General features: G+C 29.4%; 1 protein-coding gene across 1 annotated transcript in view; it reads right to left on the bottom strand.

Annotated features, from left to right (window-relative positions):
* LOC107452026 (teneurin-a-like) overlaps nucleotides 1-18,116 on the bottom strand; it is a 301,547-nt gene that overhangs the window by 114,951 nt on the left and 168,480 nt on the right. The window contains exons 8-11 of the mRNA XM_087155352.1: nucleotides 16,737-16,829; nucleotides 14,961-15,256; nucleotides 14,639-14,750; nucleotides 11,950-12,054 (exon numbers count right to left, since the gene is read on the bottom strand). Coding sequence (XP_087011478.1) covers nucleotides 11,950-12,054; nucleotides 14,639-14,750; nucleotides 14,961-15,256; nucleotides 16,737-16,829 — 606 coding nt within the window. The remainder of the gene's footprint in view (nucleotides 1-11,949; nucleotides 12,055-14,638; nucleotides 14,751-14,960; nucleotides 15,257-16,736; nucleotides 16,830-18,116) is intronic.

Genomic DNA, 18,116 nt, shown 5'->3' with positions numbered 1-18,116 from the left:
ATAATGACACAATTTTTCAGAATCTGGGACTTTTTGTGCAACATATAATTTTTTTACCGTTAATATTTACTAATAACTTGTAATATAACTGTAAAAAATATTGAAAATTCAAATTTCTTAACACATTAGTCACAATGCAGTTATTTTGACTACTTTTGGGCAATAAATTAAGTCTTTCTAGTGTAGTTATTTTTTTTAAAAAAAAAAACAAATATTGTGTAAAAACGAGACTCAGGATATAACCAATTTAAATATTATTCTTTGAAATTTATTATTATTTGGGTAAATATATTTACGATAGATACTTTTATTGAACCCCCAAAAAATTCACCAATTTTATTTAAATATGGTTTTTAAGGATTGAAAAAAAAGAAAAAAGATGACATTAAGTGACACCCATTCTTCAGAAAGACTCTTCTTACGCATTTTATGACTCAATATGAATTTTTGCTCTAATGTTAAAAAAAATGCCTATTTTTGTTGCCAAATGTAACCTATAGAAATCTTTAATAGTCAAGAACTAAGGGTAACTTTTTCAACCAGAGAGTTCATTTAAATCCATTAAGCAAATTTATTGAGACAAAACTAAATTTAGTCATCATTTGATGTAAATTACCTTACGTAGTATCCGGTACCCTAATAGTATCCAGGGTCAGTAAAAAATATCCTTTTTTTCATACTTTCTCCGTATATTTGACGATTTAAAGCTGTAAAAAAATCGGTGAATCTTTAACCAGTACTTCGGGCAAAGTTTCTCAATATCCCAAAATTCAGTTAAATGAGAGATCATTTTATTTTAGTTACACCATAAGTTGTGAAGTATGATCGAGGAATACTTCCATGGTGCAAATGACTGCACCGAAATTTGGTAAAAGACACAAAACTTTGAAGGTGACTGTAAATTGAGTTTATGACGCTATGTTTTCTTCACAACTCGGACTCGGTGTATTGGGACGACTAATACATGTTGTTCCAAATATTAACTTATTTAAGTAGGTCTTATTTGCATTAATTAAAGTTCACTTCTCTTATGTTGCCTTTTTAAATTTGGTTGGCAGTATAAAATGGTTAGGTCATAAAATAATTCGATTTACGGTAAATAGCTACCTTGGCTTGCATTTGAGCTCTTTTTAATAGCATTCCCCTTTCTAAACTAAAAGATTTCCTTTTGAATTATTACTACGAATTTAGAAATATCCTTAATTGTGATTTTGATTATTGGGAAATTCTAATTAATTTTTGTCTTTTTAATAATTATCTTTTCTTCAAATTGACGGTATACCACAAGGATCTAATTTTTCACCTCTCTTAACAAACTTATTTTTGCACGATTAAGAAAAAAATTATACTCTAAATATTAAATTTATTTTTAGATTTATTAATGTTTTAATTATCTTTAATTATAAAGATTATACAATTTTATTAAATAATACTTACCCCGAGGAGTTAATCCCGCTTCGTAATCATGATGATAATATAAATTTTAATTTTTTGGATTCGGGAATTATAAAGGAAGAAAAATCTGCTTTGCTGATTTATACGATAAAAGAAGTGATTTTAGTCTCAATATAAAAGAAATTAACTGCTTGGAATTCTAATGTTTTCAAAAACATCTATTTAAATGGCATTTTTAATCAAATGATATATAGTAATAAGATATGTAGTAATGTTTATTTATCCAAAAAACAAATAGACATCAAAATTTGTTAAAAAGAACAATGTAAATTCTGTGTAAAATCAACTAAAGCAATTAAATTCTATATAAAATCATTGTGTTAATGTTATTGTTTGTATGTTATTGTAAATAAATTTACTAAAAACTTCGTTGTTAATTTGTTTAATAAATTTGGCAAATCCGCGCAAATCCATTTCGGCAATTTCGCGGCTTAAAATATGTGCAAAGGAGGCTATTCATGTTTCTTTCTCTCTTTTTCTTTCTTTTTTTTTAAATAAAAGTTAATTTTCTAAAACCATTAGATTTGCATAATTGAATATCAACCTTATTAACTATAAACTTCTTTAAATTATCCAATATAATATTACCTTGCACACATCCATTTTCGGGCCCATTCTTGGTTACTAACAAATGAAACACGTGCTTTAGTACTGCAGCAAAAACGCGCTATGAAACAAAACCCTCTATTTACGCTTTTACCTCAATTTGCGTGTCATATTTGTAATCTGGCAATCTTATTGCGAAAATATTTTCAATCAGTTTTGAACCGTTTATGTAAGTTCATTTGGATTCGCTAGTCGCTTTATAGATTTCGTTCTATTTTTTCTTTACATTTTATTTTCTGTTTTTTTTACGCGATATTTATTACTTAATGTGTTCTATTATACTTTGTTTCAAAAATGTTTTTTAGTGCTGCTCACACTATTACATTGATATATTTTGCTTTGGCTATATTAATGCAATATTAGAAAGCAATCCTTTTTGCTGATATAATCGTGTGAGCTAATGAAGAAATTATATCTTTTTTCCCCTGATTTTTATTAAATTTTTTATTATTTCTTTTAATAATTTACTTCTTCTCTTCTTTCATTATTCTGTAATTTTTTCTATGTTTTCTCTACATTTTGAACTTAATTCTAAAATAGCATAAAATAGCTAAAAAAACCAAATAATTTTAAGGTCACACTTGACGCATGCGTCAGTTCTGGTGAAATGCGTGTTCGTGAAAAAATATCAAACATAGTATGTACATGGTACAAATATGGTACATAAGTAAAAATGAGAGATTTTGCAAAAATCCGTAAATTAAAAACGCTAATGTAATGACCACAAAATCAAAACAAACATTTGCAGTAGACTATCTCTTTAAAGCTGTGGCATCAAGAGCATTTTGCTCTACGTGAAACTATGGATCCGTGAGCAAAAAAATTTGGTCAATTATAGAATTAATTCAGCCTGTTATTAATGTTATTTAAAAAATATTTTTGAACTTGTATTGATTATTTAACTTGTTTTAAATTGTATAGTTAAAATAAATATAATTTTGAAGTGGAAAAATATTTTCTTATGGAACAAATGCAATAATGTTAAACAAAAAGCAATAAAATTATTTTTGTTGTTGAATGAACTTCTTCGCATTGCATGGTTTTTAGTTCGGTTTAAGCAGAAAACAACAGTTTAAACAAAACGTTTGTAGCGGCCAACATAGTGTAAAGCTAAATTAAAAGCGTTCGTCTGAGAGGCCCTAATATACCTTCTTCAAAGGAAGGTAACCTCATAGATTTTGTAAATCTGTCCTAAGAACGCATGAAGAAACCTAAAAATATCTTTTTTCTTTTTTACTAAACATTTTTGACAACAGACAATTCATAAGAAAAAGTAAGAAACTCTTATTTTTGAAAACAATATATACCACTTACTTGATAATTTAAAAACTTCATTTACTTAAAATTAAGGGTTTCTCAAAAATAGGCATCCATTCTCGCCAGACACAAAACAGATTTGAAACAGTTTGTTTGTAGTTAGTATTGTTTTTGCAGTCGACATTTTTAAATTTTTTTCATTCATGATATTGACTCAAGATAGCCCTATCTAAATAGCGGATTTGATGCGGCACTTCCTATATTCTTGTATAGTTCAGAAAATGTGATAATTGTTCCGCCTTTAATTTCCCCACGAAGATTTTTTTTCAAAAAAAATGCCTCTTTTTTATAATTTTTTACTATTTTTGAAATTTTGAGCCAATTTTACTTTTTTGAACCGTTCACATACTTGACAGAATGAAATGGAATCCAATTCATATAATAGACTATTGTTAGTCCTTGCAACAAAATCTGCTAAAGAAATAAATGACTCTGCCAAAAAAAAAATTATTTTGCGTATTCAAATATAAATTGAAAAATATTTTTCAAAATTTTTTTTTCATGACTCAGCCACCTGATGTCCACTCTTATAGGTTGTATTGAATGTGCCGTTAAAAAGCGTATTGTTAAAAGTAGGCTACTAAACATAATATTTTGACCTTCGATCATTTTATAACGTAACTGGAAATTTAGGTGGTAAACAATTTACTCACCAGAAATTAGGTTTACAGAAACTCCAATGGTGGAAACTATTTTTCATAAGTCTTATTTTATTTGTTCAGTACAAAAATTAAAATTTTTTTTGTGTTGTACGTGGAATTATTTGAACACAACAAATATATGAAATGAAAATTAGATCTAATTATAGCGAATATGTAATTAAACTTAGCAATTTTTAATAAAATATTATTTTTTAATAAAAAATAAATATGTAAAATGTTCCTCATGTTTGGTATGGTTGATTAACAATAAGTACTAATACTATAGTTGATTTTAAGCATTTCCTCATGTTTGGTGGTAGATTAACAGTAAGTACTAATGGTTAACTTTTAGGCATTTCCCCCTGTTTAGTGGTGTATTAACAATAAGAACTAATACTATAGTTAACTTTTAGGCGCTTCTAAGAAAGCAAACTTTTCTGCTGAGATGATTTCAGTCGTTGATTTCAGTTGAAATGATACAACAGGGTATTCTAAAATAATTACCCTTAAGGCTTTTACTGTTAGTCTTTTGGGAAAATTCAATAACTGTTTAGTCAATAAATGTGAGCCTTAGTATTTGCTATTTTTGAATAGATCTCTTAAAATTTAATTGTATTATTTTTTTCTTCATATTAGTGTATAATTTTAAAAACTATTTTAAAAGTGTAAAATGATTAAATTTCTGACCCCATTTTATCAATGAACAACATCTTGTATCTACTATTGCATTCTCGTATTTTTTAAGTTAAAAAGATAAAAGTTTTAAAAAAAGCCTTAGTAAGAAATCTTTTAAGAATATCGAAATAAGCATTTTTTCGAAATACTTTTTTATCGAATGAGTTTTCTAACTTTGACCTAAAGGGCGAAAAACACTCATACGTTAAACAGGGGACGTCTACTGATGTTTGCTACGTAGTTACTGTAAAAAAATATATTTTTTGCATAATGCCTATAAAATATCTCAAAATAGCTCACAAAACGCCGTTTTTCTTTTTATTATAATTCAATTTCCTTAAATCAAGATATAGTTTTTGAAAGTTTTATTCCTGAATTCGAATTTTGCACACTCATTTTGTTTAAAATGTCATAAATATATTTCCACTTCATTTTATTTCAATAATCGAAACTAGTTTCATTAAATGGAGTTTTCGGTCTCTCTTACGAAAAGTAAACTTTCATTTTATTCCATAACAGTTTAATATGACGTGGATTTTTATATCAGTAAAGCAGGTTCCGTCAGTTTTAAGGTATCATTTTGATCATAAGTTTTAATTTGATGATAACAAATTGAGCCGTGATGGTGAGGTGAACTGGGTTTGAATCCCCGCTATGGCTGGTTGATACAAATCCGGCTTGCACAGACCACAATGCCGGCGAGAAACATCCTCTGTAGTAGATAGATCATTGATTAGAGTCCCTTTGCTGTCAGGCTAACCATTGGAGATTCTCGTGGTCTTCCTCTCCATGTAATACAAATGCGGTTTAGTTCCATCAAAAAAATCCTACAATCCTAAAGGCAAATTTCCCCCAATATTTGATCCAGGAGTTACCTTGTCTTCTGGATTGGGTTCAAAATTACAAGGCTATGGAGTTGAACATCAGTAGTCGTAAGCCCAAAAATTGGGTTTACCCAAAAACTGTTCAAAAATAAAATAAAATAAAATAAAATAAAATAAAATAAAATAAAATAAAATAAAATAAAATAAAATAAAATAAAATGAATTCAAACTGTATTTTTGTAGTCTTAACTTCTTTTCAAAATGCAATACTGGGAGTAATGTTTGTTTCTATTTTAAAAAAATATGCACAGATTTACTATTAAAAACAAAATAATTGGAAAATCAAAAAGTATGATAGAAAATTGGAATATTTATTTGAAAGTATCTAAATATCTTGTAAATGATCTTTCACAACTAGATTTATTTTTTCAACTCCAGTTATGCACACAAATACGCATTTTAATGTTTGAAGTTATTTTTTTTCCTTGCTCCATTTAGAACAATTCGTTCTTTTTTGCCTTTCCCTCTTTATGCCTATTGTTGCTTGGACGATCCCATCTAGATGTCTAGGACTAAAATCGGTAAAATTATTTCATTCTATTAAAACTTTCATTTCTAAATAAAAATCAGGTTTTTTGTAGATTTATTTGGTTAAAAAAATAAATTTTTTATTTTAATTTTTAAATGTTACTAAAATAGTTTTAAAAAGTCGAACATTAAATAAGGATACAACCAATTAATCAGTTGGCTATCAACTATTTAGTAAAAAAAATTTTTCTTCCAAAGTATGAATCTAAAAAGGCTCAAATCTGAGGTTATTTTTAGATGCTTTTTAATTGCAACTTGTTTTTGCTTGCAGTATTTTTAAGTCTTGTTGACAAACTCTTTTAAAAATGCCCATTGATATTAAGTTAATTTGACAATCACTTTTCTAGTGCAAAAAATAAATCAATTATTTGATTTAAACAACACTGTTTCTCCCGTTGAAAAGAAAATATCCTTTGAAAAAACAAGTAAAATATCCTTGGAGCAAAATAGAAAGGACAGTTCATTTGAAAACGGTAAATGCATATTGTCCCCTCTAATTAATTATATGTCTTCTAACAAAATAATGGCTCACATAAATGGAACCATTTCGAATAATATACTATTTATCACAATACAAGTTAATGTGCTATGCAAAATAGAAGACAATACAGGCCAAATTATTAGATTCTATGTAAAATCTTAATTATCAGGTCACACTCTACAGCAGGGATGGGCAAACTTTTTTGGTCCTGGGCCAAAAATCTGGAAAAAAAAAGTTTCGTGGGCCTAGTAAAAACTTCTAAAATAAAAATTCTAACTTCTGAAATAAAATAAAGTCAATTCATCATTGAACGCATGGCACTCTACATCAACTTTGCATTTTTTGGTTGCCATTTTGGGATTAAAAATGTTTACAAATAACTCAAAAAGGCAGTAGCCATTTCATACATTTAATAATTTCACCATTATTTACATTGACGTTGTATGCGTGCAGCCTTTCCATACGCAGTAAATTATGTTAGAACTCACGCCGGAAGAAAAATCCGCTCGTTGGAACTTAAAATGCGTAGTAAGCCTCATGTGAAGTACAATTCACCTATATTAGATTCCATATGCCTGCTCCTCGAGAAAGACAAATACTAGTTGGAGCTAATCTACGGCTATTCTATAAGGGACTTTTGCTTTCAACATTTTATCAATTGAAGCTGTTAATGCTAACTATTTTAATTTATTTATGCTTTGTAGAACAAAAATAGAGAAAGTAAAAAGTTAAAATTCTGTCCGCGGGCCGGATAAAATCTTCCGGCGGGCCACAGTTGGCCCGCGGGCCGTAGTTTGCCCATCCCTGCTCTACAGTTTCATTGTTTTAAAGCGGCTGAAACCAGTTTGCACACACACACACACACACACACACACACACACACACATATATATATATATATATATATATATATATATATATATATATATATATGTGGGAGTTAGTGCAGTATTAGATGAAATAATGACGATAATTTAACAAACATACCAATTTAATAGAAATAAAAGGATAGAAGGATATAGCAGTTAACATTATTGACATGTCTCGTGAGAGTTGCCTTCTCGCAGTGGTCTCTGGAATGCATGTGACTAAGAATTAGATTGTTCTATGGTATAAAGTAAGAGTTATTTATAAATTCGGGAGTTTCCCTTCGGGAGTGGATGGCGCCTCTCAATGTCAAGAGGATGATGCAACTTCTTTTAATGTTAAAAGATGGTGAATCACGTAATGTTCGAAGCTATTATATATATATATATATATATATATATATATATATATATATATATATATATATATATATATATATATATATATATATATATATATATATATATATATATATATATATATATATATATATATATATATATATATATATATATATATATATATATATATATATATATATATATATATATATATATATATATATATATATGTGTGTGTGTGTGAAGATAAGACAAAGGAAAATTATAGACATATGAAAAGGGGGGGGGGGGAAATAATAACGAGGAAAAAAGGAAAAAAAACTGATTAAAAAAAAAAAGGATGAAATTTTTTAAAAAAACCGGAAAATAAAAGATATATTCTTTTCATCAGCCCACACGATTATATCCGCAAAAAAGAGTGCTTTCTGATATTGTATCAATATAGCCAAAGCAAAATATATCAATATAATAGTGTGAGGAGCACTCAAAAAAAATTTTTTTACAAAAATTACAGCAAATGAAATAGAACACAATAAGTAAAAATAACACGTAAAAACAGAAAATAAAATAAAATAAAACGAAGAAACAGTATGAAACAAAATCCCTAAAGCGCGTAGCGAAATCAGATGTACTTACATGAACGGGAAATTTCCCGTTCATGTAAGTTCAGTTCATGTACAAAGAATAAATAAAAAAGTTGTGGGTATTCTGTGGGTATGTTATGTAATGTGGGTATATTATGTAGTTGTCTTCATTTGTGCTCATAATCATTGGGGTCTTTCAATTTTTGAGGAGGATGGAATTCGAATAATCATTCCTCTCAAAATTTCAATTTGAAAAAAATTTTCTGCCATCTGTTTAATGCGAGAAAAGGCTTAATTCTTAAAATTGTTTAGCCATTTTTTTCTTGAAAAAAAAAGCTGAAATGTAATCAACGATTATTTTTTTTTATTTATTTGTCTTAAGAGTTTTTTAATTATAGAGGTGAATTTGGGCTAATTTAATTCCATCTTCTGCATGATGGGGCTCGCAACATAAATTATTTTTAAATAAATTTAAATAAATTTAAATAAATTTCTTTTTGTTATCAAATTTAAATGTTGTCAATTTTTTGTTCCTTCTTTAAATTGATAAATCTGAAAATGCTGAAAAGAAAATAGTGGTGAGCAATAATTTTTATCTACAGTGTTTTCTTATTGAGGCTACTATTAAATCTCGTAGAATGACATGTTACAAGAAAAAATACCCTACTAAGTACAGTTAGGGAATATTATGAGAATTTCAAAAAGCTAAAAAAAAGCATATAACGATTTAAAAACAACTAGTCGTCCGATAAGGAAATATTATTAAAATAATAATATCATGTCAGAATGAATAATGTTTAAGAGATATTTGTTATGTAATACATTATGTTTATTACATAAGTAAAATATTACTTGATTAAAAGATGCTTTCAGAACTATAGAGAGGGAACGCTCACTAACCCTTAATGTTTAAAAGACATTTGTTATGTAATACATTATGTTTATTACGTAAGTAAAATATTACTTGATTAAAAGATGCTTTCAAAACTATAGAGAGGAAACGCTCACTAACCCTTAATGCTTAAAAGATATTTGTTATGTAATACATTATGTTTATTACATAAGTAAAATATTACTTGATTAAAAGATGCTTTCAAAACTATAGAGAGGGAACGCTCACTAACCCTTAATGTTTAAAAGATATTTGTCATGTAATACATTATGTTTATGATATAAGTAAAATATTACTTGATTAAAAGATGCTTTCAAGACTATAGAGAGGGAACGCTCATTAACTCTTAATGTTTAAAAGATATTTGTTATGTATTACATTATGTTTATTACATAAGTAAAATATTACTTGATTAAAAGATGCTTTCAAAACTATAGAGAGGAAACGCTCAATAACCCTTAATGTTTAAAAGATATTTGTCATGTAATACATTATGTTTATTATATAAGTAAAATATTACTTGATTAAAAGATGCTTTCAAAACTATAGAGAGGGAACGCTCGAAAATAGATGAATAACCATTAAATCTTTTTAATCAGGTTATGCTTATAAAGAAATTATCCTCTTCCTAATCAAAGTCTAATTTTATGAAGGAATAGTTTATCTACCATTCCTTATTCTTGAGAGCGACTTGCATCATTGTCAAAAAGTCTGTAATATAAAACACTCTACTCGAGATACGTATTTTAAATCAATCTATTTTATATGTTTTTTAATGCAATTTTATCATTGAATGAATATTTTTTGCTTCTTTGAAAACTGCTATTATCTAGTTTGTCTACAGTAAGAACTCCCTCGCATTCTCCTGCTATGGAAACAAGACTAGCGCACTTACTCTAAGGCTAAAACACTAGACCGAGGAATCTCTTGCCGGCCAAAACCTGTCCCAAACAATGACCCCACACCCCAACTTGAAATAGTTATACCTCGTTACCATAGTCACCGCCACGGATCCAGACGACTGTATAGGGGAGATCTTATTTTAGACAAACTATATATTGCCGTTATAGTGTTTTGTAAATATTTCTTGCACCTCCTTTCTGTGCCTTACGAAGGCAGGTTCTGGGTGAATAGTATGATTGTTCCATATTATTTTATTATGCATGTACTATACCATAGTATGCATACATCAGATAAATATCTATTCAATTAATTTCTATGCACTCTTATGAGCTTATCTATCTTTCACAAAAATCATGAAATTGCGTTCTATGCATCTATACATAGGCATAGGATAGGATAATGAATAGCTTTTCTAATGAAATAAGTAAAATTATTACCTGGAGTAGTTTCATTTATGTATGCACTGTTAAAAATTACACGTTGCACCTAAAATTAGTATTCATTGCTGGCTACATAAAATGGAGCTCAATTTTACCATATTTTGGTATTTTTACTAGCTCCAAATATCAGTAGAAGATTGCGCCAAAAGTAAATGTTTTGAAGAAACACCTATTTACATTCTTTCTTTTTTTTCTTTCATAAAAGTAGAGCAAGGTTGCACCATTGCTAGGTATTTTTTAAAGCGTTCAAATGCAGGCCAAGGTATTTACCGTACGAAGATATTTTATGGCATAACCATTTAATGCCGCCAACCAAATTTAAAAAGGCAACATAAAAAAAGATCTATGCAAATAAGTAATTTACTTAACTAAATAAGTAGAAACTTGAAACAACATGCATTACTTGTCCCGATACACCGAGTCGTAAAGAAAACATGACGCCGTAAACAAATACAGTCACCGTTGTGTCTCTTACCAAATTTTGGCGCAGTCAGTTGCACCGTGGAAATATTTCTCGATCATAATTTATGGCTCTCATTTAGAAAAACCAAATGCTGGCTGAAAATTTACTTCAGACGCTGTCAATTAAGCTTTTTAAAACAGAAAAGAAAAACAAAGAAATCTATTTTATGCAATCGGAAGGCATACTGATAGTTAAGACAAAGAAACGTAAAGTTGCTATTTATGAAACTTTTTCTTAATGTCAGAAGAATTTGCAATGAAAATGACCTGGTAAACAATTTAAGGTTGTTAAAATTAGTAGATCTTAAAAGTGCTTTTGAAAAATTAAACGAATAATTATTTGATATATTATTTTTGAAATTGTTAAAGTATTAAAAGAAAATAGTTGAAGAAACGAAAAGAAGCTTCTTTTCTTTCGACCAAAATAACTTTCAAAAAGCTTACTTGAGATGATTTAAAATTATATTATAAAAAATTAAATCTAACATTTTTTGAGGGCTCAAATTGTTCAAAAATTTCTGTTATTACAAAAAAAACTTGAAGTATAAAGGAAATGTAATTCGTTAGTTTAGAATAACGATATTTCAAGTTAATATAGGGACTTTGCGTAACTAAATTAAAAAATAATTTGCCAGATTTCGATTTTTGTTACTTTACCTAGTTCAATATTAGTTTGTCACTTCAATTAAAAAAAATACATATTAAGGGTGTCAATTTAAAAAAATACATATTAAGGGTGTACATTACGGAACACCTTGTATCTAACAAACATAATTAATATGTAAAAATTATCATTGAAACTTTGAAGTGAATAATATATTTGAATCAAAATTGATAATTTCAATGAAATAAATTGAAGTAAAATCAACTTACTGTCAGCGCAATCAGGTCCTATGTATCCAGGAAAACAATGACATTTACCAAGATGACAATTTCCGTGTTCATGGCAGGCATTTGGACAAGTTAATGGAATTTCATCTGACAATATCGAGAGAAAAATAACAATTAATTCAATATAACAATATTTCTAGCAAACATAAATTTTACTAAATATCGGGAAAAAAATACATTTAAAGACAAAAAAGAATTTCCGATTTCTAAGGGACTAAATTATAGATCCGGATCATGAAGACTTTTAGGAGTTTATAGGTAAGACTTTTAGTGGATCATTTATAAACTATACATAAAACTAAAATGGAGCGTACATTAAACCTCATAAATTTGTTGATTTTGCACATGAGTTTAATTTACATTTCTAACTCAGCATCAGAAGTTTTTGCGGCACAGACTGGGGAGCTTCTCCACAACCCTAAAGACCACATATACCTCACTCATTAGACCCATTATGGAGTATGCTTCACCGATCTGGGCGCATGCCTCTGATACCGCCCTAAACAAGTTGGAAAGCGTACAAGCGAGAGCAGCAAAGATAATAACCGGTGCAGTGTCTTCCACCAACAATGGCAAGATAACCAGAGAGTGTGGTCCAGAAAGTCTTCAGAAGAGAAGGAAAATAAATATGATAAAGTTCACCAACAAAGCACGAAGTCGCGTACCTGAACATATTTCCCGCATTACTTTCGAAGAATGGAATGCCAAGAGAAGACTGAAAAGATCTTCACCTATGCAATACGATAGAGATATCAGAGCAATCGTAGGCCTTGAGCACAGAAAATTTGTCATTCTACAAGAACCAATCTTCCACAAAAGGCTTCCACTGAACACAAATATCCACACTGACCTCTTGGAGTCATGCAATAAAAATGAAAACAAGGATATCATTAAAGAAAAAGGACTCAAGACAATTGAACAGTTTCCAAAAGAGAACTTTGTACATGCATATACAGATGGTTCCTCTGATAAAACTATCCCAAATGGAGGCTCCGGAGTGTTTTTAACTACTTTAAGTAATTTCCCTAAACAAGGTATATTTGGAGCAGTCGCTATAGCCTCTAACTTCACCTGCGAGCTACGGGCAATTTTGGAGGCCCTTAATATGTATAAAGCCCTTCCCACCTCTGAGCAAGCAAAGGGCTTTGTTATCGTCTGCGACTCGAAAGCTGCCCTCCAAGCAATTTTAAAAGGGGACTCTTCTATCACCCAAGAAATCATTTCAAATCTTCATGATCTTCAGGACTTAAACAACACCTGTACTCTTCAGTGGATACCAGCACACGTTGACATTGCAGGCAATGAAAGCGCAGATAAATTAGTCAAGGATGCCAGAAACCTAAACTTTAATGACTGTAACGTCTTCATCCAAGATGCAAATGCAATTGCTAAATCTAAACTAAGAGAAAAACCAATTCCAACGAAACACATGATTTGTAATATAAATGCAGATAGATCCACAACAAAAACTATAGCCAGGCTGAGAACCAACCACCACAGAGGCATGAAGATCGACAGAGAGGGCAGGAAAGTATTTAGGAATTGTGGAAACTGCTCAGATACGCGGCTGACACCATGCCACATCTTTTAGTGTCCAGCAATGAGTGCTAATCTGAGAGAAATAGGAGTCTTGCCGTCATTGATAGACCTTTATGACGATAACATCAAGCAAATCGCAGAAGCAGTAATCAAGACGCGTGGAAACATTTAAAAAAAAAAAACTCAGCATATAATATTAAAGTAGTTAAACTACAAAAATTGTTAGTCCTTAAGAAACGTTTTATAATGATGGCAAGTAAATTTCACGGTTTTAAAATGGAACGGTGTCATAATCTTCGTATGAAGCCCCTAAGGCATACCTAAATTTCGCCTAAAAAACTTATATATTTTTACTTACTTTAACCCACACATCTTTATTTTTTAAAAATACAATCAGAAATTTATGATTCGAGAACGTGGTAAAGTCATCTCACTTTTATCTAATTTTATAAAGAAAATTTTTTTTTAAATTATATGTGCGTGTTTTTTTTTCTTTTATTATATTATTCAAATGGATATGTAACCTGTATTTTATTCAGTTATTAATTTGATTGCAGTCTTAAAAGGCTGAAACATTCTTATACCAATTTGACGATGCCTCATGAAAATGGCGTCTAAATTAGCAACATTTAGTGGAGGAAAATAAACTTCCAATTTGATGTTTGTTAAACAATGTAATAACCCTAGCAGTAAAATAACTTGGGCCACCACTGGACTAATATTCACTGCTCAATAAGGGTTCAAAGAGCCGTTATTCAAAGAGCCAAGAGCCGACTTTACTACCGGCCCTATATAGAATTATCAGTTTTGACCGATATTCATTAATCAGCCAATATAGGCCCTATATTGGTCCCCTAAAGGCCGAATATACCCCTATGTAGGACCAATATTAAAATACATCCCTATATTGGTTCCATGTTTATATAGGACCCATATTGAGCCAATTTTGAACCCAACAAGGGCAAAGGTAAAGTTTTTGCTAGGGAATATGTAATTAATCAAAATCTTGACTAAAACACTTTTATATTAAAGTTTTAAAAAAATATTTTTGCATTTAAATTTATATTATTGAAAAATCAGTGCTGATTTCTTTTACAGTGATTGGATAATAAAAAGAAAGGATGATACATACGTGTAATATTTGGAGTAAAAACAACGAATATTGGCTTATTATCATCGTTGATTAGAGTGAGATACCATGTTCCAGCTTCCAAATAGTGAAGAAAATTAATTTCTTCAACTTGCTGTAAAAGAATGATTAATTCAATTTTTGTTTCTAACAATTGAATCAAGAGTTGTTAAAATTGTGTTCATTTTTGTAAATTGTCATACTAGTAAGCTCACAGAAAAATTGAATTCATTGATTTGAGTAATTTTTATTTAAAATCTCGCTAAATTAACATTTTTAAAAATAACATGTTTTCAATAAAATTATTGCGTAAAATAATATTTACCACTGATGTTGTCCTTTTATAAAGTCGATCTGCAATAACTTCCATGATGTCATATGCTGTAATGGATGGAGGCTCATTCCTTCTCGCCAAAAGAGCCATTTTGGCACTGTGTGGTAGAGAAAAATTAAATCGAACAAATGATGCATCTGAATGTAAGAAAAGTAAGTTCCAAGATTCGTGAGAACTCAAATGTTTCTTTAAAATCTTTCCAAGTTCAATCTTTTTATAGAAGGACACTTCAGTTGGGCTCAGAAAACATACACGTTGATTGGAGGATTGACCAGATGAAATTGAAACTGAAAAGACATTCGTTTAATAACTCTTTTTTTCAAGAAATCATGTAAATTTCTTTAGATGAAATTACTTAAATCTGTGTAACTTGAGATTTAACTTACAGAGTCATTGTTTTTTTATATCATACTTATCTCACATATATTTGAATATACGCGTTAATAGTTTTATCATATGGACAACCTAAAAAGGAGTTTAATTTAGCTCTTTACCAGTTCAGAGAAAAACATAATAACATTAAAATTTAACTAAGAATTTTATTGTTGATCAACAGATGAAGGGTTAGTATTAAATGACACTCCTAGATAAATTTGACTTTTTTCAACGGACAACATATGAGATAAACAGGTTACAAAGATATTATGGCTCCGGATAATAGAGGTGGTCAATTTGACATTGTTTACAGTAAACAGAAATTGTGTGTAAAAATTTATTTTTTGCAAATATTTAAAATTAGTTTCTCTTTTACTCATTGCTATGGTAAATCATCGATTCTGTCAATCATGACTCTTCCCAAGTCAAAATTTTTGATAATTTTCCATTGATGGACCAACATAATCTTGATGGTAACCATCATTACTTCCATCATGAACCATTATATTTTTTGATAGTAACCAACATAAGTAACCATCACCTCAATGTAAGAATTTGGACTGATTTATGTTGGTCCAACATAGGAATAGCAACTTATTTTGTTCATGTTGAATCATCGAGAATTTCCATCATAGTATCTTAAAAATCAAGTATTGGGACGATCATGAGCAACCATCATTCCAATGTAGAAATTCGGACTGATTTATGATAGTCCAACATAAAAAACCCAAATTGTTCTGCTTCCTGAGAACCAGAAAGAATTCCCATTAAACCATCATGGAAACGTATAGTTGGAACCACATGAACCATCATGGATTGTTGGTCCATGAGAGTCAAACTTCTCTTAATGGTTAACCATTATAGTATAAAAGTAGCATTTTTCATTATGGAATGATGGAAGTTTGTTGACATATCAAAAACCATGAACACGTATAGAGAAATGTTGGATGATGGCGACCATCAAATGATGTCGGACTATCATGAATTGGACTGAAACCATCAAAATGTTTTGAGGGGACCATCAAGAATTTTGACTTGAGATCTCTTTTTCAATCATCCGTTTACAGATGCAATAATTTATTGCATATATAATTTCGTCCTTCCCAATTTTCTCAATCATAGATTCCCTCTTACAGTTTGTCTAAAGTAAAAACTCCCCTAGCCATTCATCTGGACCCGTGACTATGGTAACGAGGTATTTCAAGGTTCAGGACACGCTCGGAACGGCGAGAGAAAATGTATCTTCGGTCTGTTGTGTTAGTCCTAGAGTGAAATGCCCTATTCTTGTTACCATAGCAGCAGATGGCCTCAGACAAACTATACATGCATTTAGTTATGGATTCATTTCTTTAGTCAATGGTAAATCCACTTTGTTCAAAAGAAGGAACCTACTTTTGCTAGGAGTAGAAGCTGTTGGATAACTTTCTCTTTCTTCAACCACAATGCATGGTTTACTTGATTCAGCAGAACTCATTGAGTTTGTTGCTGCAAATACATTTAAAAAAAATGAATCAGACAAATGATTGTGAAAATTTCGTCTTATTTTTAGAATCTTTGTTAAAAATGAAAGAAAAAATATTCAAGCCCTTATTTTGAATGGAGAAATACTTTATTAAGACATTAAACAAGAAAGACAAGATTAAACATATTGAAGCCTGTTTACTTGCCGGAGGAAATTAAGCGAAGCGGCCAAACTGGCTTTTTAATGCTTAGTCAATTCCCGTTTATTTTAACTTTTTCAATTCCGAACTTACTTTTAATCTTTTGACAAATTACTCTAATGATTCGATAGATTAATTTGAGAAGCTTACTTTAAAATGATATGCATTTAAAGTCAGAGAACATTATTCTGTCTTTGATAAGAGTATTTAATTTCAAAAATATTATTTTTGCCAAAAATGTTTTAATATTATGTTATTTAATACCGTCCACCACAGTTTGGTTGAAGAATGCTTCCAAACATTTGTTATTATCGTAAAAATAAAGAAATAATATCAAAAAAAATATTAAAATTTGTAAGTAACAAATTGTGTTACAATTTTGGAATATTCAAAATTTTATCTGAAAATAATTAAAATTGTCAATTAATGAATTATTCAAGATGCAATAAAGAACAAATTATGTATTAACTACGGGTCAAGAATAATAATTTGTTTCCATGAATCTTTTATCTTAAGATCGACAATATCTATTCTTGAAAACAGAAAAACGTCGACAAAATCTTTTCGACAATTAGTTCTATTCTTATGAAGCTGAGTTTATTTAAAAGGAACCATTTCTGTCATACTAAATAACTAATACAACTAACTTTCTTTTTAAATGACAACAAACAAGGGTCAAAAAAATCTTACATGCCTCATGTTAGCCAACAAAATACATGCCAAAATATCGATGTCATATTAATGATTATGACTTATCGGTCACAAAAAATGAAACATTATTTCTACACTTTTATTTTAAGTACAAATCGGAATTATTGATTATTATTAACAAAGAAGTAATGTTATCAAAACTATTAAATACTATCGACTAGTGCAATGCCCTTCAAACTGTTAAACCCTTTTTATTTGAATCATTTGCTTATGTATAAAAAGCGGGGATTTTTTTAATAAGCATGACTAGGGGAATAAAAAAATATCTTAAATAAATTTCTATGATTAAATTCAATAGTATTTAGTTATTAAATGAAATTGATTTTCTGGCATTCATCATATTTCTAATGAAATCCTTACATGCAATATTTGTGAACTATCTTGATTGTTCAGTATCAAA

The sequence above is a fragment of the Parasteatoda tepidariorum genome, chromosome 11, assembly GCF_982258835.1.
Source record: "Parasteatoda tepidariorum strain Cologne lab strain chromosome 11, Ptep-v5.0, whole genome shotgun sequence".
In the NCBI taxonomy this organism is placed as follows: domain Eukaryota; kingdom Metazoa; phylum Arthropoda; class Arachnida; order Araneae; family Theridiidae; genus Parasteatoda; species Parasteatoda tepidariorum.
The sequence above is the reverse complement of the archived record's forward strand: the minus strand, read 5'-3'. Positions and strand labels throughout refer to the sequence as shown.